The sequence below is a fragment of the Balaenoptera musculus genome, chromosome 4, assembly GCF_009873245.2.
Source record: "Balaenoptera musculus isolate JJ_BM4_2016_0621 chromosome 4, mBalMus1.pri.v3, whole genome shotgun sequence".
Classification (NCBI taxonomy): domain Eukaryota; kingdom Metazoa; phylum Chordata; class Mammalia; order Artiodactyla; family Balaenopteridae; genus Balaenoptera; species Balaenoptera musculus.
The window spans coordinates 37,127,844-37,151,231 of record NC_045788.1 but is presented as its reverse complement, the minus strand read 5'-3'; the positions used below and the strand labels follow the sequence as shown (position 1 = coordinate 37,151,231).

General features: G+C 41.8%; 1 protein-coding gene and 1 pseudogene across 7 annotated transcripts in view; both read left to right on the top strand.

Annotated features, from left to right (window-relative positions):
- Positions 1 to 23,388, top strand: part of VEPH1 (ventricular zone expressed PH domain containing 1) — a 292,646-nt gene that overhangs the window by 27,582 nt on the left and 241,676 nt on the right. For all 7 annotated transcript variants that reach the window (XM_036850356.1, XM_036850354.1, XM_036850355.1 and 4 more), the window contains exons 3-4: positions 6,381 to 6,596; positions 15,840 to 16,014. In XM_036850356.1, coding sequence (XP_036706251.1) covers positions 6,381 to 6,596; positions 15,840 to 16,014 — 391 coding nt within the window. The remainder of the gene's footprint in view (positions 1 to 6,380; positions 6,597 to 15,839; positions 16,015 to 23,388) is intronic.
- Positions 1,411 to 2,810, top strand: LOC118894458 (annotated as a pseudogene).

Genomic DNA, 23,388 nt, shown 5'->3' with positions numbered 1-23,388 from the left:
CCCATTATCTTATAATAACCTATAATGGAACATAATCTGCAGAAATACTGAACCACTATGCTGTACACCTGAAACTAACACACCTTAAACTAACATAATATTGTATATTGTGATATATATATCAACTATACTTCAATTTTTTATAAATTAAATAAATAAATAAATGAATGAATAAAACCAATGAACCAGGGGCTTCCCTGGTGGCACAGTGGTTGAGAGTCTGCCTGCTAATGCAGGGGACATGGGTTCGAGCCCTGGTCTGGGAAGATCCCACATGCCGCGGAACAGCTGGGCCCGTGCGCCACAACTACTGAGCCTGCGCGTCTGGAGCCTGTGCTCCGCAACAAGAGAGGCCGCGACAGTGAGAGGCCCGCGCACCGCGATTAAGAGTGGCCCCCGCTCGCCACAACTAGAAAGGCCCTCGCACAGAAACGAAGACCCAAAACAGCCAAAAATAAATTAATTAATTAATTTAAAAAAAAAAAAACAGTGAACCTTTACTGAGCATCAACTATGTACCAGGTATGATTATATGTTCCGGAAGCACTGTAGTACACAATTTCCTCCTCTTCTTGGAGTCCAGAGAGCTTACAGAAAATGTTATGGAGCAATCATATTAACCATCTTAGCATTTACAGTTGGAATACAGGCTTCCTTCTGTCTATGGTATTGGTTCTGTTTCATCTGATTTTATGTATATTCCCTTTATTATATAAAGTAACCAATATGATGCTGCTTCATATTTGAAGATGATGCCATTAAAATAACTGCTTTTTACAAGAACAGTTATGGCCAAAGACAGTGATTTTAGCCTAAGGGTGTTCTCTGTTATTTTTCTCCCCTAAGAATGGTTTTGGTTTTTCTGTTGCTGCAGAGATTTTTGGAAAAGTCAGCATCACTTATTTGCCCTATAATATTCCATTTTTTCTCTATGACTTGGCTCTATAAGTACCTATTTGCTGTATAGGTTCTGTCACAAGTAATAATTCTGCTGCATTAAAATAAAAAATACACTCACCAACAAAGGAGAAAGGTAAAAGAAAATATAATAAACAGTCCACCAAACCAAGTGGTGTTCATTCTAGGAATATGGTGATGGATTAATATCTGGAAATTTCATACTATATGATAACGTAACACTTCACATCCATAAGCCAGGTACGGAAAAAATGCTTGGTTACCTCTATAGATGCTGAGAGGACATGAAAAAAATTAAAACAAATATTTAAACTTTCAAAATAGAAAGTGGTGCATCTATATGATTTAAAACACTTACAGTATTTTCTTGCTTTTGGCCATAAAATTGTATATATCAAAAATCAGGAACTAAAACCAGAAACTAAACCGCATTCTTTCTTTTATCCTTTTTATGTGAAATAGCTTAGGAAATTCTAGCTGACACAATAAGCCATGAGGTATATAAAAGGTACAGATACAACACAGAAATCTTTCTAGTAAACCCAAGAGAATGATCAGAAAAAATATTACAATTAAGAAGACTTGAGGGCTTCCCTGGTGGCACAGTGGTTAAGAATCTGCCTGCCAATGCAGGGGACACGGGTTCGAGCCCTAGGTCCGGGACGATCCCACATGCTGGGGAACAACTAAGCCTGTGCACCACAACTACTGAGCCCACGTGCCACAACTACTGAAGCCCACGCACCTAGAGCCCACGCTCCGCAACAAGAGAAGCCACTGCAATGAGAAGCCCGCGCACCGCAACAAAGAGTAGCCCCCGCTCGCGGCAACCAGAGAACGCCTGCCCGCAGCAACGAAGACCCAACGCAGCCAAAAGTAAAGTAAATAAAATAAATAAATTTTTTTAAAAAAGAAGACGAGCTAAACGGCTCGGTATCACACCTCGCCGGACTTCGGTGCAGCAACGGTGAGACCACGTCCCGTCACTGCTCCGTGCTGGGAGATGCACGCGGGACACGTGCGAGACGCGCAACCGTGGCATCTCCTTCCACAGGCTTCCCAAGAAAGACAACCAGAGGCGAGGCTTGTGGCTGGCCAACTGCCAGTGGCTGGACCCCAGTGGCCAGGGCCTGTGGGACCCGGCATCCGAGTACATCTACTTCTGCTTCAAACACTTTGAGGAGAACTGCTTTGAACTGGTGGGAATCAGTGGGTATCACAGGCTGAAGGAGGGAGCAGTTCCCACAATATCTGAGTCCTTCTCCAAGTTGCGCCCAGGACCCAGGGGCACAGTTACCCACCTGGACCTCCTGAAGTCAGCCAGCTCCGGCGATGCAGGAAGCGCTGCGCTGAGGGCCGAGGGCCCGCAATGCCAACTTCTCCGCCTCCACCTCCTGACGTCACCTGCTTTCCGGCGGAAGAGGCCTCAGCTCCTGCCGCTTTGCCCGCCTCCCCCACTGAGAGGCTGGAGGCTGGCCTCAGCAGCGCCTTCTCAGACCTCTTGGGGCCCCTGGGTGCCCAGGCAGATGGAGCGGGCTGCAGCACTCAGCCGTCACCCAAGCGGGAACCGGCAGCCGTCGCCTCTGGAGCCGAGGCCCGCCTCACCCTCGGCTTGCATGCTGCGCCTCCCGCCACCCGCCGGAGCCTCCATCCAGAACGAGCCCAGCGACCGGGTGGGCAGCGGCCTGCTCTGGAAGCGGCGGGCTGAGGCCGCACCTGACGCCCTGGACAAGGCCCAGCGCCAGCTGCAGGCCTGCAAGCGGCGGCAGTGGAGGCTGACCAAGCCCGCAGCAGGGGCGGCGCGGGAGAAGAGGGCCCAGGCGGATGCCCGCCGGACTCCGCAGGAGCATGCGCAGGACTTTGCCATGCAGCTGAGCCGCAGCATGGCCTGAGCGAGGGGCTGCCCGTCAGAGCTCCGGCCTCTGCCAAACTCAGAATCCTCCTGGAGAGGGACCTGACCTGCCAGATGCCAAAATAAATGGGATTCTAGAAGGAAGCCCTGCTCTCTGGCTCAGCTCCCCACTCACCACCAGGCCTGTCTCATCGGAAAAACACAAGAATGACGATTACTGACCTCCTGAGGCTGCTATGCTTGGCAAGTAGTGAGGGGCCTACAATGACCTTTCTGGTCCCTGGAGGGCTGGGATGAGGCATGTGGGGAGCAGAGAGACCGGCACGTGGGCAGCCGTCCTGGCCTCGACCTGTGTCCTCATTTTCCTTCAGTTCAACCGGAATGTGGAAGGCCTCCCCGCACCTGTGGTCATCAGGTAAGTGTGTGAGGTGACGTACAGCACACGTGACCTCTGCCTCTTGGGCCTCGGCCACAACGGCCCCAAGAGCACCGCTGAATTCTTTCTAGTCCTGGAAATGGCCACACAGTGTTGTGAAATTTGCTTTTGGGGGCCCTCCGAGTGCAACTTCATTGATTCACATTATGCCTGGGAGAGTCGAACGGCCATTACAGGAGGCGGACGCAGAGCAGGGTTCACAGGTGGTTCCCGAGCCCGAACTCTAAGGCCAGCTGAGGCGCGTCTTGCACCGCCGGCTGCTAGCTTGCAGGTGGCTGCAGGTGAACTCCCCTCGCCTCAGGGCCACCCGGTCACCTGCACACGGCACCCGGGACTCTTCAGCAAGGCCTGAGGAGTGGCAGGTGCTGCATTTACGCGGGGCACAACCAGAGGCAGGAAACGAACTCTAAGGCCCAGAAGGTAGACCATCTTTCCCTAAAGTGGCTTCCTGGCAGCGGGGGCAGAAGGGCGCTTGTTCCCAGAAGGGAGGCAGAATGGTGCCTTCTGCACCGGGCTGGACGCTCAGCACCTTCTGTCGGGACAGGGAAGGACCCGGTGGGGTGGCCTGCCCTCGCTTTCCCGGCTCAGGCAGGAGCCTACAGTGCAGCCCAGGAGCAAGGCAGCCACAGAGGAGCCGGGAGAGCCGGCTCCAGCCCCCCAGGGCTCCCCTCCGGCGGGGAGAGGCCAGAAGTCGGCCTGCATTCCTCCCACCGGCCCTCCAGCTACCTGGCGGGGGCACCCCAGGTAGGGGTGGGGAGCTGCTGGCATGAACAGAGAACCAGGCAAGACTGGCTGATCCTGAGGCCTCTGGTGGCATGGCCAGGCCTCAGCTCCGGGAGACCACGGACTGGAACCCACCAGTGGGGACTGTGTGGCAAGGATTGTGTGTAGGTAGCACTGCTGTGGCTTTAATGGAGCAAGCCTATGACAGTAAATACTTACGAGGGACAAAAAAAAAAAAAAAAAATTGAATAAGTAAGCAGAAAAGGCAGCCCTGAATTAGAACCTGATATACACATAAAACAATAACTAGGAAATGAATTATTCAGTAAATAATGATGGGAAAATTAGATGAGCTAATTCGTAGAAAATGTACATCTTTACTTACTTCCATAAATGCCAGATAGACTCAAGAGCTAAGTGAATGGTTAAAAGATTAATTTCTAAAATACTAAACATTAAATGTTGTTGAGGTGTTTTTTTTAAAGGTAGAAAAAATACAGGTAAATTTTTTTTTTTAATATTTATTTATTTATTTGGCTGTGCCGGATCTTAGTTGTGGCATGCAGGATTTTCGTTACCGCGTGCGGGATCTTTTAGTTGGCAGCATGTGAACTCTTAGTTGTGGCATGTGAGATCTAGTTCGCTGACCAGGGATCAAACCTGGGCCCCCTGCATTGGGAGTGTGGAGTCCTGGCCACTGGACCACCAGGGAAGTCTCCAGGTAAATTTTTATTAAACCTTTGAATAAAGAAAACATGAAGTTAATAAAAAGCTATTAAAGGAATCACAAAGAAAGGAAGGGAGGGAAGAAGGAAGGGAGAGAGGGAGGAAGGAAGGAAGGAAGGAAGGAAGGAAGGAGTGCATGTAGATGGAGATTTGTATGAGCATAGAGTACATCTGTCAAATACGTGAGAAATTGGTGAACATGGTTTCCCCAGGGAAGGGAACTGAGGTGAAAGGGAGACTAACTTTTCAGTGTAAATCTTTCTTTGTGTCTTTTGTATTTTTGTACCATGTCCATGTATTATCTTTTCAAAAAACTAACTAATTTAACCAACTTTAATTTCCAATTAAAAAAAGGAAAAACAATAAAGTCCCCAAAGACTGATAGATTTGGCTATCTAAAACCTTAGCATGTCAATAAGAGCAGCAAAACAACTAAAAATAATGAAACATGGGGACATATTCACAACCAATATGCCAAAGGTTGACATAATATTCTTAATAGAAAAAGATATTATTTCACCAAAGAAGGACCAAAAAAAAAAAAATGAAGTCATCTAAGGAAAAATAGACATAAGATACAGTGGGCAATTCCCAAAGGAGGAAATACAAATGACAGATAAACATGTGAAAATATTCAACCTTACTTCTGATCAAGAAATTCCAAGGAAAACAGCAATGAGATACTGTTTTTCACTGATTAAATTAGCAAAAATTAAAAATACTCTGTTCTTGCAATGGTACAATGGGCAGAGTTTGCTTTAACCCAACTGATGGGAGTATAAATCAGTAAGACCTTTCTGGAAAATAGTTTGGCAGTATGTATCATGAGCCTTAAAATGTTCCTGAGTTTTGTCTCAGAAATTTCCACTTCTGGTGAATCTGGACTATACATAATCTACAGCGTGGAGAGGGCTTCACGCATAAGATATTTACTGCAACATTAGTTGTAAGAGTAGAAAAAAGATCAAGCTAGAGCTTGCAGTTGGACAGGAAAGCCCCACCACTTCCTGGCTCTAATGGCACATGATGGTGTAAGAGTCTAAGCTCTTCCCTGCTCTGTTTTGTGTTCAGTTTTGCCAATCCACCACACAGAGTTCACAGGCCAATTTTCCAAGTTAAAGTGCTGGACCTGTTTTTCACATTTAGATTTTTTGAAGGGTCATATTACCTCTCCATAAAGATCATTAGGTATTTGAGGAAGAATTAAAATAGGGGAATGGAGGGAAATCTGGTTGGGGAGAGCTACAATGGACTTGGTAGTTATTTGAATTGAAAAGGAAGAGATGAAATGATAAGTTCTGTTATGTGCAGAAAGAGAGAGAACACTCCTGAGGGGAAATTGGAGAGTAATTTGAAACATTTCACAAAAGTTGCTGAAATGTCAGAGCAAAAAGTAAACCCTGACCTCTAATGAACTTAGAAAGTGAAATAGCCTGAAATTTGAACCCACGTGCAAGTGAATAATTAAGCTCCTTTGGGCTCTCTCTGCTCCCTGTCTGTGTATCTGTGATAGTACAAACCTCCATTTTAGCACGTTTGCAAATCTGCCTAGTCCACAAAGTACTCATCTCCAAAGAAGAAGGTATTGCATTGGGCTTTACAACCTCATCCTTTAGCTGCAGTGTGGCACACCCATTTGCTAAGTGACTGAGTTCATATTTTGTAGGTCCTTCAAAGGATAACTTTCCAGAGTATTATTTAACATGAAGGTTTTCTTTCAAACAGGATTACCAAACCAATAACAATGACCAAGCAGTGGTTGAAATCTGTATCACACGAATCACCACAGCCATCAGAGAAACAGAGTCGATTGAAAAGCACGCAAAGGCCCTTGTGGGGCTCTGGGACTCCTGCCTGGAACACAACCTGAGACCGTCCGGGAAAGACGAAGACACTCCCCACGGAAAAATCGCGTCTGATATCATGAGTTGCATTTTACAGGTATGTCAGTGTTCAGCATCATGCTATTTGAGACCGGCTTGGCAGCTTAGGTGAACACGTGGTGTCTCTGAACCATGAGCCAATGTTTCTGTAGCATTCAGATGCTGTAAAAAGACACCACAAACCATCAATAGCTAAGCTGAGCAGGCTGGTAATTAATAAACTGAGAAGGTTGTACTGAGCCCCTACTGTATGCAAGACACACTGAGGGGAATTCAAAGTAACACCACAGCAAGCCCTAATCTATTTGGAGAGATAAGACGTGTACATATAAAAAGCTAACAGTAAAGCACTGTGTGTGCAGATCCAAATGAGGAATATTGGAAAATTCAGAAAAGGAGACCTCTTTCATCCAAGGAGACCAAAGAGGGGGTGGAGTCTGAGTTGAGGGGCAGTGAGCTTGGAATATGTGGAGAGAAGTGGCTAAGTCATTTTTAAGTACATTTCTATACTGTGAATTTTCCATTATAATAATATTTGCCTGTTCTGACCATGTTTAAGTTCTTTCCTTTGGCATAAACATGAATTTGGAATTTTGGCTCAGCCACGAACTAATTATGTAAAATTAAAACGTTGGACAAGTCACATAACTTCTAAGCCACAGTCTCCTCCCTATAAAATGCAGATGAAGTGACATTGTCTGTGACAAATTTTACCAACCAGTAATGTTGATAGTTGTTTCTTTAAAAAGAATTCTGTGGTCAAATAAGTTGGGAAACATTGAATTCAGTTTTTCCCTTTTGAGCTGTCACAATGTTTCATAGCACATTAAAGGCTCTGAAAAGTCCTGCAATAAAGAAAGCTGTTTAACTTTGTTTAGAACAGCATTTTGCAGTCTGATTTGACCATGTAACTTCCTTCCCCATCTTACCCCAACACAACGTTTATGAACATCCCTCAGAACTAGTGTTCTACTGAGCATAGGTCAGGAAATTCCAGCTATGTTAAAGTGTTTGGCACTGTGTGTAGCAGCTAATATTAGCTTCCTTTCTTCTGTTTTTTCTCACAGTTGTCTATGTTTAACTGGAGCATATTTATTGCATTTTGTCTGCTCAGTTCCGGGACTGGTCAACTGAACAAAAGAGTCTACACACACTATCATATTATTTTTCCTTTGTCCCCAGGGTTAGAGATGGGAGGGGAGGAAATGGGTATTTCAGCGAAATTAATGGAAGATTAATGCTGTTGGATATAACAACAAAGACCTAACACACCTTTTCTTCATTGATTGTTCTTTTATTTTTATCTTGAGTATTTATTACTTTTAAAATTTTATTTTTTATACAATTTTTAAAGGTTACACTCCATTTATAGTTATTACAAAATATTGGCTATATTCCCTGTGTTGTACAATACATCCTTGAGCCTATCTTTCACTCAATAGTTTATACATCCCACTCCCCTACCCCTATGTCGCCCCTCCTCCCCTCCACTGGCAACCACTAGTTTGTTGATTATTCTTGACTATGTTATTGACATACATCAGAAACCTAGATTATTTCACTCCAAAGTGCCACTCCACAGACATTCAGACAGAAACTCATAAATCAGCCCTATTCTCCAGCTCCCCCTGTGATTTCAAAACCACTGGTCTAGATTCCAGCAGCACTGTCCAACAGAAATACAATGCAAGCTGCAAACATGAGCCACATATGGAATTTAAAATTTTCTAATAGCCATATTAAAAAGAGGTGAAAACAGATGAAATTGATTTGATATTATATTTTCCTTAACCCAATATATCCAAAATGTTATTATTTCAACATGTAATCAGCGTAAAAATTAATGAGATGTTTTACTTGTTTTGTATACTAAGTCTCATAAATCCATTGTGTGTGTTAGCATGTCTTACTTTGCACTGGTCACAATTCAGGGGCTCAGTAGGTTCACTCGGCTCCTGTGTTAGTACAGTTCTAGAGAGTCTGGAAGGCTTTCTGGATGGAGATCGAATTTGGAAGGGTTATGGGCAATTATCGGGAATTTTACCAGGTAGGAAAAGTGGAGTGAGAGAACATTCCAAGTAGACAAAACAGATTGTACAAAAGTCCAGATTTCTGAAATGAGACCCAGATCAGAGAACTAAGCAGGCTGCCCTTCCAAAATGCCCCAAAGTCTAACATAAAAGGTTGTTTCATTCTGGGTAAGACGTTATGTCTCCTACTTTAAAAAGGGGATGGTGGGGAGCAAATAAAAACGTGAAACTCACTGCTGATCAATGAGAATGAGTTTGTAAGATTGTTGAGAGCAGGGCCCTGAGGACAAGCACTGACATTTTGGGGAAGGACAGAGAAAAGGGCTAAGGGTTAGGCGTCTTGGTTGAGAGGGACAAGTAAGTCACAGAAGTGGGCGATTCCAGTCTGTAGGGCCAGTGTGGTCACAGGGCATCCATTGTGTGCCCTCTGAGAAGGCAGAAGGTGTAATAATGGAAGATGGAAAGCCCTAAATGTAAACTTGCCTTTTTCAGAGCAAAGTGCAGCAATTTGTCAAGGCTACCCCTAGGGGTGTGGTCCCAGAAAGTCATTTCCCACGAACCAAAGGCAAGGCTGTGGTTGCAGCTTTGGCATTTAGCTTTCAATCAGATTTTAAGGGGAACATTTTGGCCTGCGGTAAATATTGAAAAGAAGATTTTGTCCTACTTGTAAAATAGGTTCTTGTGGGAAACATGTAGAAATCCAGATGACTCACATTCTGTTTTGTTTTTTCAGTGAAATAAAACAGTAGGTCAACTTTAAAGTCAACCACTTAACATTTTTAGCTACACACACACAAAGATTCCCTCTCCACCCACCTTACCTCCCAAGATAAGCAATCCCAGCCTCACACTACCTGATCAAGCAAGGGCCCACCAGTTCTTCTGCCCGTATTCTTAGCCATTTTTTTTTTCTGGCCACTTCACTGTCATTTGAAGCTAAATATGTTCACATACACACAAGAAAAAACCTTTTTTTTCCCCTAAATTTCCTTTTTCAACCTACACTCAAACCTACTTCAGATGACCATTCCTATTCTACTTTTAATAATTAGTGGTTATACTGACTTCTTTCTTTTCTTGGTCCTAACTGTATGAACTTGCCACATTTACCTCAAAATAGTTTTAAAATTTTCAGAATTCACCTTCTATACCTTCCTCAATACAGAATCTGTACATGTGTGAGGCATGCACTTGTGAGTTCTGGTTTCTTTTGTGGAGGGTGATACTATCCTGCCATCCCACCCTGTGTCCTTAGACATCTGTAAAATGAAGGATGAATCAGGTGAGCTCTCAGATCACCTCCTAGTCTGAAATTCTGACTCCCTTAGGAGATGCTGAGAGGTAGAAGAACAAAAGGCTTTAGAGCTTGAGGGCCTTAGAATCAGATACTCTTGGTCTCGTATCAGTGAGAGATTGGCAGGTTATTTCATCTCTCTAAGCCTCTGTTCTGCCATCTGTAAAATGGGCATAACAATACTTGCTGCTCACGAAGAACAACTTTATTATAAAAGCAATCTCCATTTGTGATCCAGCCACTATCTGGAAGTACCTATTTCAAACCACAGCTTCCTCTGACCAGGGTTCTGTATGGAGTTGGCCAATGCTTATTTCTTTGCCTGTAGAAAAATCCTGAAAGAGAAGATACCCCTCTCCCCCTCCACAAAGCACATTACATTCTAGGATAAATCCAAACCTGAAGAGGGTTGAAGAAAATAAACATGCACCTCAAAGGGGTTGTAATTACTGACATAACTGATGGGCTAGAATGAAGTTCTAGAGAACTGACCGACCAACCATCATGATGTTGAGAGCCAATGCCTAGTTTTCTCCTCAGTACAAGTTACAGTGGTTTCAGCCTCTTCCCCAACCAACCAAATCACTTAGCAGAGCTAATGCCAAGTAAGCTCTGCCTTTTATCTCTTCCTCCACATCTTCTCACACTGTTGATGATCATTTGAAGAGGGAGATAGCCAAAGAGGGGAGGAGGGAAGAACTGAAATAGCCACCAAATTCACTGTGGGAAAATCTGAAAGTATCTGTTTTTCCTTCTTTATAGAAGGACCCCCCCCACTGTCCATTCACCTTGATTCCACACTTCAGTTTTCTTATTTCCTCTTCCCCAGTTAATGCTGCATGAAGATTCAAAATCTGTCCCTGGCTGGCATGCAAAATGCCTTGGGCAATTTTGAGAGCATTTCCTTTTCAGCTCTCAGAGGCAGGACTGGTCATGTTCATCTAGAAGTTTATTCAGTAGGCAATCCCAGCTCTACCATTTACTGGCAGGGTGATCTTGGGCATTTCATCTTTCTGTGCCCTAATTTCCTCATCTATAAAATGCAGATAAGCGTAGCTGCCTCATGAGTTTGTTGTGAGGATTAGATGGATAGACATTAAAAAATAGACGTAAAATATTTAAGACACAGGAAGTGCTGTATGAGGATTAGCTCTGGTTGGTATTGTCATCATTATCATCGTCTGCAGGAAACTGTAAAATAGCATCAGCACTTTGTCATTTAATTATTTATTTTAGCCATTGTTCATTGCCTGTCTCCCCCTGCCCAAAATAGAAGCTTAGTTTTATTCACTGATGTGGTCCCATCACCTAGAACAGTGAATGGCACATAGTATGTGCTCAAGATAATATTTGCTGAATGAATTAATTAATGGACAAATGAACACATGAGTAGCTCAGGAGACCTGACTGCCCTCTGGCTTTTGTACTAGCCGTGCTTCACCCCAGAGTGGGCCCCAGTACCAGTTCCTCACTTAATGCCGCATAAGACAGGGGCATGAAATGGGAGGAGATTGGGACACCCCCCTGCCCCCCAGGTTCCTGAGACCCACTCCCTTGTTGCCTGTCAGAAAATACACTGGGAAAACTTAGGTGGATGCCATTTAGATTTTATATATAGCCATGCTGCTAAGAACCAAGCATTTTATATATAAATCCAAAATTTGATTATCTGATCCATGATGGGGGATGAAAAACAATAAAATAACCATTTTAATATATGGCATTTAATATTTCTTGAGATTACTCTTTTACGGCTCTTAGTTGAATTCAAGGCCTGAGACCAAAGAGCTTTTTAGTTGCTATCACCTCAGATATCTATCTCTTTTACTTAGCTTTATTCTTTTCAATTATAAAACACTGGGAAACCTTCCCAAAGTGCATTTTCCAAAGGAAAATCTCCACCAAGAGCTCAAATTGGTGCTAATCTAGTCAAGAAATATAATTCTTGGCATCTGTAGAACAAAGCCCTCTTGTTTTGCTTCTACTGCTGGATATAACTGTCCCCATGAGCAAGTCTTTATTGCTACCCTGTACTTCACTGAATTGTTCCCTGAGTACTGAGTATTGAATTGTGTGTAAGAAGATACACATGCCATCATGCTCACATCTGCATGGAGGGGCAAGATCTAGCATAAGCTCTGGCATTAACAGTTGCTGTTAAAGTGGTTTATTTGTACGAGCAATCACAGGGACTTTCTCTGCATGTATACCATTAGCATTCCTGGGATCCAAATAATCATACAGATAAAATAATTTCAGGGGCCTGAGATCTACTGCATTAGCAAATCCTTGCTTCACCTGAGAGCAAGGCTCAGCCATTGGAAGGAGGTCCATAGGACCCATGTTTGCCCAGCCTCACCTAGGCCTACCAACCCCTCACTCATATCCTGTTGCTGTCAGTAGTGCCCATGGCCTCTTGAAACACTAGGAACTGTCTAGATGCTGTTTAGAGATTGAGAGCCTTTGGTGGCAATTCCTTGGTGTTTATATGAACTATTTGCTGTTTGCTTAATGTTTCACTTCTCTTGTCATTTGAGAGATTTCCAGATGGCATATGTGGGAGGAAAACAGAAAAATTGAGTGTGTTAAAGTTTTGTTTTGTTTTGTTTTGTTTTTTAATAATGATATTATACATTTAAAAATTTTTTAATAATTTTCACTTGGAACCACACTTCAAAGGCTTCAATAGCTGCCCACTATTTTTCCCTAGGACATCTAGAATTGTTGTAAGAAAAATATGACCAAATTGGTTAAGACAGCCTGTTCTTTCATTGTTGCTGGCAAGGGTTAGCTCATTCCCAAGGTTTAAAAACATTAGTTGCTGTGAATATGATTTTCACTGATCTTTTACTATGCCTGTCTGTGTTCACAATTAGTAGGAAACACTTGAGCTGTACTTCCAATGCCACCACTGTGGTTTCTCAGAAAGTTACAGGTAAATATGCTTAGAGACATTTTCCTCCAATGGAAGGCGTATACTTCTCTAGCTGCAAGTTGTTTTGGCTAAAGACAGAGAAGATAAAGTAACTGGGGCATGATATTCTTTGTTGGAAAGCTCTGAGAAGAATTGTGTGATTGTGTTCCACTCTCAGAACTAGAGCTTTGGCAGCCATGACAGGGACAAAGATATGTCATGTAAAAGGTAAACTAGCAAAAATCTACACACTATGGAGAGATTGGGGCAACCCAAGAAATTGGTAGGTGAGACTAAAGCGTTTGGGAAATACTCTGTTCAAATTGAGGTATAACTTAAATGTAACCTCAAGGGAGCGGGCATAGAATAAGATGATAACGGAGAAAATCGACAAATCAGTCAGCCTTCCTAAACACCACATGTCTGAAGTGTATGTCAACAAAACGAGGATGCTCAGTGTGGGGTCATTATTTTGGCACATTTACTCAGCACTGTCTGGGGTGTGAAGGGTGGGTGGAGACTTAACCTGACGGAGAGGAAAGTTCCAATCACCAGAGATGGGGATTTGGCTGTAGGGCGGGACTGTTAGGTTTCACCATGGCCTAGATGAAATAGCCCTCAAGATATTCCTTTGCTCTGATCTGCTCTTGTGCCCATGAGTGAACATTCTGGTTAGTAATCTGGCTCCTGATTTCCTCGTGGTGTGAAAGGGTCTGACCTGAAGAGACTGTCACTGTGAGAGAGTACATTGGCGTACCTGATCATGCACCAGCCTTTTGGAAATCCCTCAGTGTGAGTTTCCCTCAGGGGACGCCAACAGTTCTGTAAGGCCTGGCCAAGTACACGTGCAGACTTCTAATGCTGAAGGGCGGGGAGCAGCCGGCCTCCCAGGGATGCCCCACGGCTCAGCACTCCAGTAATGGCCCAGTCTAGTCAGGCACAGTTAAATTACCAGGAGGGGAGACACTCTAGATAAAGCCTGATCTGAGGGAAGTCTGGCTGCAGGCCCTGGTTCTGAGAGTTAGATGGCGTTAGGAACTCTAAGAAGGGTAGGACAGAGACCTACTGAGTGGAACTGATAGATAAACACATGATTTGCCACCAAGGAATAGGGTCAGAGCTTTCATCATGGCTGACTTCATGGTGAGACATCAGCTTAGGTTGTTGAATACCTATTTTCTCTGCTCAGGAGTCAGACTGATTCTTGAACCTGAAAAATGGGTGGAACTACAGGAATGGATTATGGATTTATCAGGTCTATTTTTGTTTCTAGGGACTGGGAAGAAAAAAAGTTTAAGCACAAGAGACTTAATTGGCTCACTTAGAAAAATTTAGGGATAGAACTGGCCTCAGGCACAGCCTAATACATGGGGCTCAGACGATGCCACCAGGTTTCTCTTAACTTGTCTCAGATAGATCCATGTTGCCTTGACTCTCATACAGATCCTCTCCTACTGAGGTCACAAAATGGCAGCTACTCTTGATCTTCCATTCTCAGCAGTTTGAATACGACAGAAGAGAGAGAGTCTCTTTCACAGAGCCCTTGAATGGCTCCTCCATTATAATTGGGTAACTTGCCCATCCCTGAACGTATCATTTGGAAATGTGATTCTCTGATTGGTCAACGTCTGAGTCATTTGACCGCCAGTGAAGCTAAGGGTGTAAATGCCTTCATTAGAAGTACCTGGGAGGTGGCCGTGGAAGTCCTATTTGCTAAGGAGTGTGTAACAACTCACCTGCCCAGTCAACTAGCCCTGAAAATGGATGGCACTGGAGGCCATTGCTGGCAGTTGGTGACCCAAGCAAGAAGGTGGGAGCGAGCAGGCCCTTTCCCAACCCCCTCACCCACCCTTCCTTCTTCCCACCACATTGTGTTCCCAATCATAACTATCACTATAGATTTGTATTTTCTTCATTAGTCATTCAACTTGACAAACGTTTATTGAACACCTGCCATAAACCTAGAATAGTGGGAGGTATTAGAGGGGATAATCTATGGGTAGAAAGATAGAAGCACTTTTCACATGAACAGTCAGAGAAAAACAACCACTTTTTATTTCTAATGTAATAATGTGACGTTGAACAAATTGTGCACTGTGCAACTTTTGCTTTATAGTTAGCCTAAGGGGTGGGGTTGATGGTTAGAATGGTTAATGGTGGGGAAGACATATCATTCATTTGTAAGAAAACAATTTGTATTTTCCAAATAGTATTCCCTAATTAGGTAATTGAATGCTGATAGCACTATTGTATATGTAAGGATATTGATGTTCAGTCACAAAGTACATCAAAAAGAGAATTATTTCAGGATCCAGAATTCCTTTAGTTTTAGTCTTACGTTCATTCATCTTTTTCCTTCCGAATCTCAGTCAAAACTTTAGTTTTTAACATACAGTCAGGAAGCAACTGATTCAACATTCCTTAGATTTTTTTTTTCTCAAGTATAAATCTAAGTTATTCCTCTCATCAGTGACTCCTGATCACCCTAAAGATCAATTCCAAACTCCTAAGCATGGTGCCAGACCTTTCATAATCAAGCCTCTGTTTACCTCTCCAGTCCCCTCTCTCACCTCCTACCCCAGTTTTCCTATGTGTACCCCACATCATCTATACTGAACTATTTACTGTTCCTCAGATGCACAAGTTCTCTCACCTCTCTGCTTTCACACACACTTTTCCTTTTGTCCACTCCTTTCCTAGCTATCTCCCAGCCATTTCCTCTTCATCCACCAGGTCTCAGCGAAGACATCACCTCCTCCAGGAAGTCTTCCTTGACACCCCCCTTCAGACTGGATTAAGCGCTCCATTTTTGCTCCCTTATCCCCCTGCACATTCCTTATCATGGCCCTCATCAGCCTATGATATTAAGCGCCTGTTTGCCTCGAAGTCTCCCTAACAAGAACAAGAGTTCCCAGAGTTGCCAAATACAAGGAAAATAAGGTGGGCCCTGTGTTTTCACAGCTGCACTCTGAGAGCTTAGCTCAATAAATATTTTTCGGATGAATGAATAAATGAATAAAGAATGAACCACTTATTATTTGTTGATTTCTTATATTTCCTCAGAATTACAACCGGCCCCCTGTGATGGCATTAGCCATCCCCATTGCAGTGAAATTCCTCCACAGAGGCAACAAGGAACTGTGCAGGAATATGTCCAACTACCTGTCCCTGGCTGCAATTACCAAGGCAGACCTCCTGGCCGATCACACAGAGGTTATAGTAAAGAGCATACTCCAAGGTATGGTGCAAAGGCTGAGCTTGGGGATGTGTTTTAACAATCATTTTAAAGTATTTTCATGAAGCAGTTATGGTTTGTGGAAAGTAAGACTTTGAGTATTGAGAGGTACGTTAGATTCTCTGCTTGGCCACTAGGTGGCTGGGGAACATGGATAAGGTTACTTGAGCTGGCTGAGTCGGGGTCTCTTCACCAGGCAGATGAATTCTTTGGACTCATTAGATGAGCCGCATGCTTCCTTTCAACGCTTTGTGTCTCATTTGGAGAACTGTGTTTTCCGTGCTTCTGGTAATCTTGTCCAACTATCAACTGTGCAGAACCTGTCTGTACTAAGTGGAATGTGTCCCACTGCTGTCAGTGGCAGATGGAAAAGCTCTTCATCCTTTGTTTTCCAAAAGCACAAAATGCTAGATACACCAGAGAATGTGTAAAGACTTCTTAAATGTGAACACGATTTGGGACTGATTTATAATTGTGTTAAATACTACCATAAAGTATCAAATCAGGACATCTCTGTTAATGCTTTCATATTTGTATGAAAGAGATCAAGTTAGTGCAGTCAGAATATTCTCTTTTCTTGTATTTTTTCCTTTGGTTTTAGATCTATCAGAAACCTTTTTTTTTTGGTTTGGGATCAAAGAACAATATATGGTATTATTTGATAGGTACCCAAATGTCCCCAGCCCTCATTAATATAAATGTCTGAGGTCCATGAGTATCTTGGCCCACATTTGACTGCCACAGGCCCACATGCTCAAATGGAGCATCAGCCCTCTGGAAAGTGCTCCCAGACCAAGTATTTCTGAAAGTCCCCAGTATTCTCTTCTTGGCACAGCATAGTCTGGTGATGCCCATCTCTACCACCCTGAGCCCAGCAAACTCTGTGGACTGCTACCATGGAGGCCCCAGGAATGGACTTGCCCCACACTGTCCTGCCTGGAATGGCAGTCTCTGTCCCTTTGTGCTGTCACCCCTGAAGTTTCAGAAGCCACCAGTCCTCAGTCCACTGTGGTAGGATGGGGAAGGATGCAGGATGGGGAAGAGAACCTGTCTTTCCCCTTAGTGTTAGACTTTGGTAGAGAGCCAGAGCAAGGTTGCTTGGCTCCCAGTGTCAAAGTATGGTACTGAGTTCGCAGTAGAATTTTATCTGAAACTCTCTCTTTCTTCCCTGGGCTCAACTATCCACCCAAGAGTCAGGCTAGTAAAAAATTAGTCCACCAGTTCTCAAAATTCCTACAGCCCACCAAGGACCAAGATTTTGTTCACCATACCAGACATTCCCAAGAAGAGTTCTTAGTACCCGCCCCCAACCCTGGACATCTGACCAGCCACCCCAGTGGTCTGCCAGATGACCAGTTTGTCTGAAACCCAACCATGACAGTGGAAGTTTATCACTCTACATGTGCTCCCTTCTGAAGACTTGTCATTGATATTACTAGTACATATTATTACTAGTACAATTCAATTAGGATTGAATTGCTAATTTCTCTTTATGCATGATCCTAAATTTGCTAAAAGTCCAGGAAAGCAATTATGCTTTTTTCACCACCTTGACTACATATTTGGTACAGATTTTATAGAAATTACAAACACACACGCCACACATTTTAAAACCATGATAGTTAGACTTGCAAGTAACTGATTTATGAGGGGAAAAAAATGGAATTGTCTCTTTGCACCTGCCAAGAACTTAACTCATGTATTTGTTTTGTTTTGTTGAAATGCACTTTCAATGACAAAGAAACCTTTTGAAATGCAAAATACGCTTTCTGAATTAACTGCAAGTATTTAAAACAAGCAAATGATTTAGTTTATTTGATCTGGCACTATGAAAATCATCATAAAATAAATGAAAATTTAACCTATAAAAGGTTGGGACTAAATATTTCAGGGTTAGATTTTTAGGACTGATGTGTCTGTAAAACTCTGCAATCACTCACATAAGCCTATCAAACTCTGAGTTGCAAAACGGAAGGGATCTTGGTGTCTCTGAGTAGTAAGTTTCCTGCTCTGCAAATCTTTGTCATATATCCCCTGCAAAACAGCCTTAGGAGGCATCATTGGGATTTCTTTTTTCTTTACATATAGTTTTCTCCCCTTTAGATTTTCCTCCTTGATTTATATTATCCTAATCCTTATTCTCCCATTTTTTCTACTTCTGCAGAAAATGCTAAAGTGTTAGAGTTATTTGATTTGATCTGTTTTTATAAGACTAGAATTGTAAAATTGTAGAGTCTTAGGTTGATTCAGCTCAGTTACCCAGGCAGTGCTTGAATCCCCACAAAATTGTCATCCATTCAATGATAACAATAATAATTATAATAACAGTAATAACTACAATGGCTAGAATTTATTTCATGCTCTCTTTATGCCAAATGCTGTACTAAGCATTTTATACTGGTTAAATCATTTAATCCCCACAAGAATTCCATAGCAGAAGTCCTATTATTATCCCATTTTACCAATTAGTTATATCTTAAGTAACAGAAACCCAGGTATAAATAGCTTGATGATGATGATGATGAAGAAGAGGAAGAGGAGAAGGAGGAGGAGGCACTCCTTACTGGCACACATGACTAAAAAATGCATGAGTGTATCAGACTTCCCATATGGATTGCTTCAGGACTCAAATGTGGTCCCAAAAAGTCATTACTCTGTTCTGCTTCCTGTGGATTGGTTTCACTTTCATGTTTCATGTAATGGGCCTCTCTCATCATGAGAGCTCACATGAGCTCACATCATCATGAATACCAGTTAAGAAAAAGAAACTCCATATCCAGTCTTATTGTCTCTATTTGACCACATGCCCATTTCTGAACCAATCCATCATTGTTGCCGGGGGATACAGTACTTCAACTGGCCGGACTAGGGTCATGAGCCACCCTCAGAGCAGGAGTTGATAGTAAACTGCAGCAGAACCACATGGATGAGGAGTAGATAACCCGAAAATCCAGGACTGTAGCCAACAGTGTTGTAAATTAATACTGGGTACCAAAAAATAGCCTTATGTAAATATTTACTTTTATTCCTTTATACGTCTTAAGAGATTCAGTTCATTTCTTTGGCATGCCAAGATCTAACTGATAATGATCCTCCATTTCAATATATCTCCAATTCTTCCAAGGTTCTTGTCATCTGTAAATTTTATGAACAGAACCACTCTATCTTCGTTTTAAAATACTAATGAAAAGGTAGACCCGATGGGGCCAGGCAAGCCTTGTGGTGTACCAGTGGCAACTAACCCCTTACCCTTGGTTGATGTTATTCCATTGATCATATTTTTTCAATTGTGTTATATACATGTCTATCCCTAATTCCAAACCAAATGCATCCTTTAAGCTTAAATCAATCATGAGAGACTGTCAAATGGGGTTAAATATTTATCCCTGAAGGCTAGTTCCAAGCCAATGTTTTACTGCTTCCCATTATTAATGATCGTATATGAGTAATACTATTTAATTTTACATTAAATGTAAATATGAATTCATTTATTCAAATTGCTTAGACTCCATTTGTCTGTTTTGTGTTCTTTGAATTCTCCCAGTGAGAAGGAAATTCTGAAAGTCCTTCTTTTTGGAGAAAGGATTAAGGGCATGAGCAGAATGTTGTCTTGATTTGTATTAATACTTGAGCGCTAAGGAGATAGAGAACCTGAATGTCCCTATATCTAATAAGACAGTTCTGTCAGTATTTTTAAATCAACCCACCAAAAAAAAAAGAGCCTGTCACATTTAGTATTATATGCAAATTAGAACAAATATGCAAGGAGTAATTAGAGTCTTATCTAAACTTTTTCATATAATTAAAAAAGATAGGGAGGGTGGGAGGGAGATGCAAGAGGGAGGAGATATGGGGATATACGTATATGTATAACTGATTCACTTTGTTATAAAGCAGAAACTAACACACCATTGTAAAGCAATTATACTCCAATAAAGATTGAAAAAAAAGCATTATGGGAATGTATGGGCACAGATTTTTGTATAACAATATTAATGAAACTACAAAACAGAACCTAAAATACTGCTTTAATGAGTACATGCACAATATCTTGAAGGTGAATCACAGTACAGTTTCCCTTTTATTCTGCTTGCTTGGTAGTTTACACATGTTATTATATATGCCCGCCTGTACTTAGTTGTGTTGACAATAAATTAATGTGGTAATTAAAAAAAAAAAAGTACATTCTCCAGCTAATTCTATAAGGCTGGTATAGCCATGATATCAATACCAAAGGACAATATAAGAAAGGAAAATATAGACCCATCCTAATTATAAACAGAGATGTACAAGTCACAAAAATTTTAGCAAAATGATTCTAGCAATGCATAAAGAAAATAATAGTTAACATTCGTTGAGTTCTTGCTCTGTACTAGTCTTTTTTTTTTTTTTATTTTTTTTTTTTTTTTTTTTTTTTTTTTTTGGTTGTGTTTGGTTTTCTTTTCTGTGCGAGGGCTTTCTCTAGTTGCGGCAAGTAGGGGCCACTCTTCATCGCGGTGCGCGGGCCTCTCACTATCGTGGCCTCTTTTGTTGCGGAGCACAGGCTCCAGACGCGCAGGCTTAGTAGTTGTGGCTCACGGGCCTAGTCGTTCCGCGGCATGTGGGATCTTCCCAGACCAGGGCTCGAACCCGTGTTCCCTGCATTGTCAGGCAGATTCTCAATCACTGCGCCACCAGGGAATCCCCTAGGTACTAGTCTTTTAACTCATATAATTCTCCTAATAGCTTATGAGGGAGGAACTATTGTTATCCTCATTTTATAAAAGTTATCCCAGGAATTCAAGGATGACAATATTCAAGATGTAATTCTCCACAGTAAAAGACTAAAAGGGAAAAAAGTCATTTGATCAGTAAAAGCATCTCATAAAATTCAGTATCCATTCATGAAAGAAATAAAGAATGCAACCTAGGAATTTTGGAGAACTTCCTGAAACATTAAGAGGATATAATATATATATGTATATAATTATTATATATATAATTAAGATTATAATTAAGATATATATATATATCCTTTCCTTTTGTAAAATTCAAAGTCTGTTCATGATTAAAAAAAAAAAAAAAACCTCTCAGCAAACTAACAATAGAAGGGAACATCCTTAATCTAATAAAGGATATCTGCAAAAACCTACATCTAAAATCATACTTAATGAGGAAATGTTGAATGCTTTCCCATTGAATTAAAAAGATAAGACAAGGATGTCCCTTGGGTAATTAATTTGTTTTCTGCTTAAATCATATCAGGGCAACTTAATATTTTGTAACATCAGAACCTTTTCAGAGTGGGAGATTTGTTTTTCAGTGGTCCTGAATAATTCTTCAAACTTGTTCTTTGCTATGTGAAGATGCTTTTTTAAACCTGTCCAGTACTAGAATATAAAAGCACAACCAGTGCTTAGTGCAGCATGAGTTAGCATATCTTTCACCTAGGAAGTTGACAATATTATTGGTGATCCCTAAAATGAGGGTATCACCAACTGTAAGGGATTATTTGAGAGCCTATAGGGAAACCCTTTCCAAATTTTTATTTGGAACTCTGATGCAATGCACACCACTACTATCAAAACTAAAAACAGTGACGTCCTTTCATCTGCATTTCTGAATCAGTGGTCATAATAAGGAAATATTCCTCTCTGTCAATATGCCTCTTACACGGTCCTCTGGCACAAATCACAAGATGACCTCAAATGATTTGAAACTTAAGTAGAAGGTCTTTGGAAAGAAATGTAATCTTGTCTCAGCAAGAGTCCAGATTCCTTTCTGACTTCCTGGCAATGGCCTAGAAAAGACTGTCTAGTTAATTGTGATAAATTCACCTCATTTCTTTCTCAATGTGAGACAAAGTTCAAACCACTGATTGGTGAGCTGTTTCAGAAAAATGGAGATAGAAAATTGACCTCCCATTTATTGTGGCAGTGATAATAGGAACCAAATAGTGTGGGTGTGAGGCTTAAATAGATAAAGCAGCTATACTTTGCACAGTGCCAGGCCCACGTTCATCAGCGGTTACCGTGATTCTTCTTTTTATCACCATCATCATAATCATCATCATCGTTATTGTCATCACTGAGTGTCTGCCGTATACCAGGCCCATATTAAAATATTAAAGGCAGAATCACATCCATTTGTATAGTTTTGTAATCTCTGGGGAGATACTTAGCCATTAAAAATTCATGATACAGTTATTCTTCAAGGAAAAGGTTTTAAGTCCACCATATTACAGGTTGTTGAGAAAGAATTTATTTATCAAATATTCTAGAAAACAGGCTACCAAAGTAATCTCATTAAGAATATTCAACCTGAATATCAATAGATATAGGGAAATATTAAATATAATGTTAATAAAAGTCAATACAAATGTGGAACAAGAAATAGAGACACATCTTAAATCAGAAAAGGATCTCTTCTGAATCGTTAACCAAGTCTTGGATCTGATGCACGCCAGAGTTTGCACCTTCCTGACTTCACCAGCAGATGTTGCTGTGAAGTAGAATAAGGCCTGCACAGTTATAAGCATCCATGGGCCGAACTCTGAGAATAACTTAGCCACAATGGAAGGGAATCTTTATATTTATTTGTTTGTATTTTTGTTTGTTTGCTTATTTTTTATTTAATCCACTGGGAACAACTTGAAAAACATTTTTATGATAACCGTTTCATTTCAAAAATTATTTTAGGGTTTATAAAGTACTTTTAGATACATTATCTCTTGTTATATCATTTTCATAATACCCCTTCAGCAAGGTAGGTAAGTCCTGTTTTCCCCAGTTTCTTGGCGAATTTGAGATTCATAAAGATTAGTTAGCAGGCCTGACATTTTATAGTTAGTGGGTAATGGTGCTAGGATTTGGATGTTGTGTTTCTGACCCCAAGCCCAGCAAGCTTTCTTCTATACTCCAGATTTATAAAACCGAATGCAAGGGTCAGCAATCTGAGTTTTCAAGTTCACTGAATCCAGGAATATATAAGTGAACACATACAATTACTTTGACCAAGATTTTAAACTTTTTGAGTGCCCTTTCTTTCTTCCTTCCTTCCTTCCTGTCTTTTTATTTTTGGCTGAGTTGGGTCTTCATAGCTGCGCGTGGGCTTTCTCTAGTTGCGTCGAGTGGGGGCTACTCTTCGTTGCGGTGCACGGGCTTCTCATTGCGGTGGCTTCTCTTGTTGTGGAGCACAGGCTCTAGGCGCACGGGCTTCAGTAGTTGTGGCACCCGGGCTACAGAAGTTGTGGCGCATCAGCTTAGTTGCTCTGCAGCATGTGGGATCTTCCCGGACCAGGGCTCGAACCCATGTCCCCTGCATTGACAGGCGGATTCTTAACCACTGCACCACCAGGGAAGTCTTTGAGTGCTATTTCTTAGTGGCTAAAATACAGTT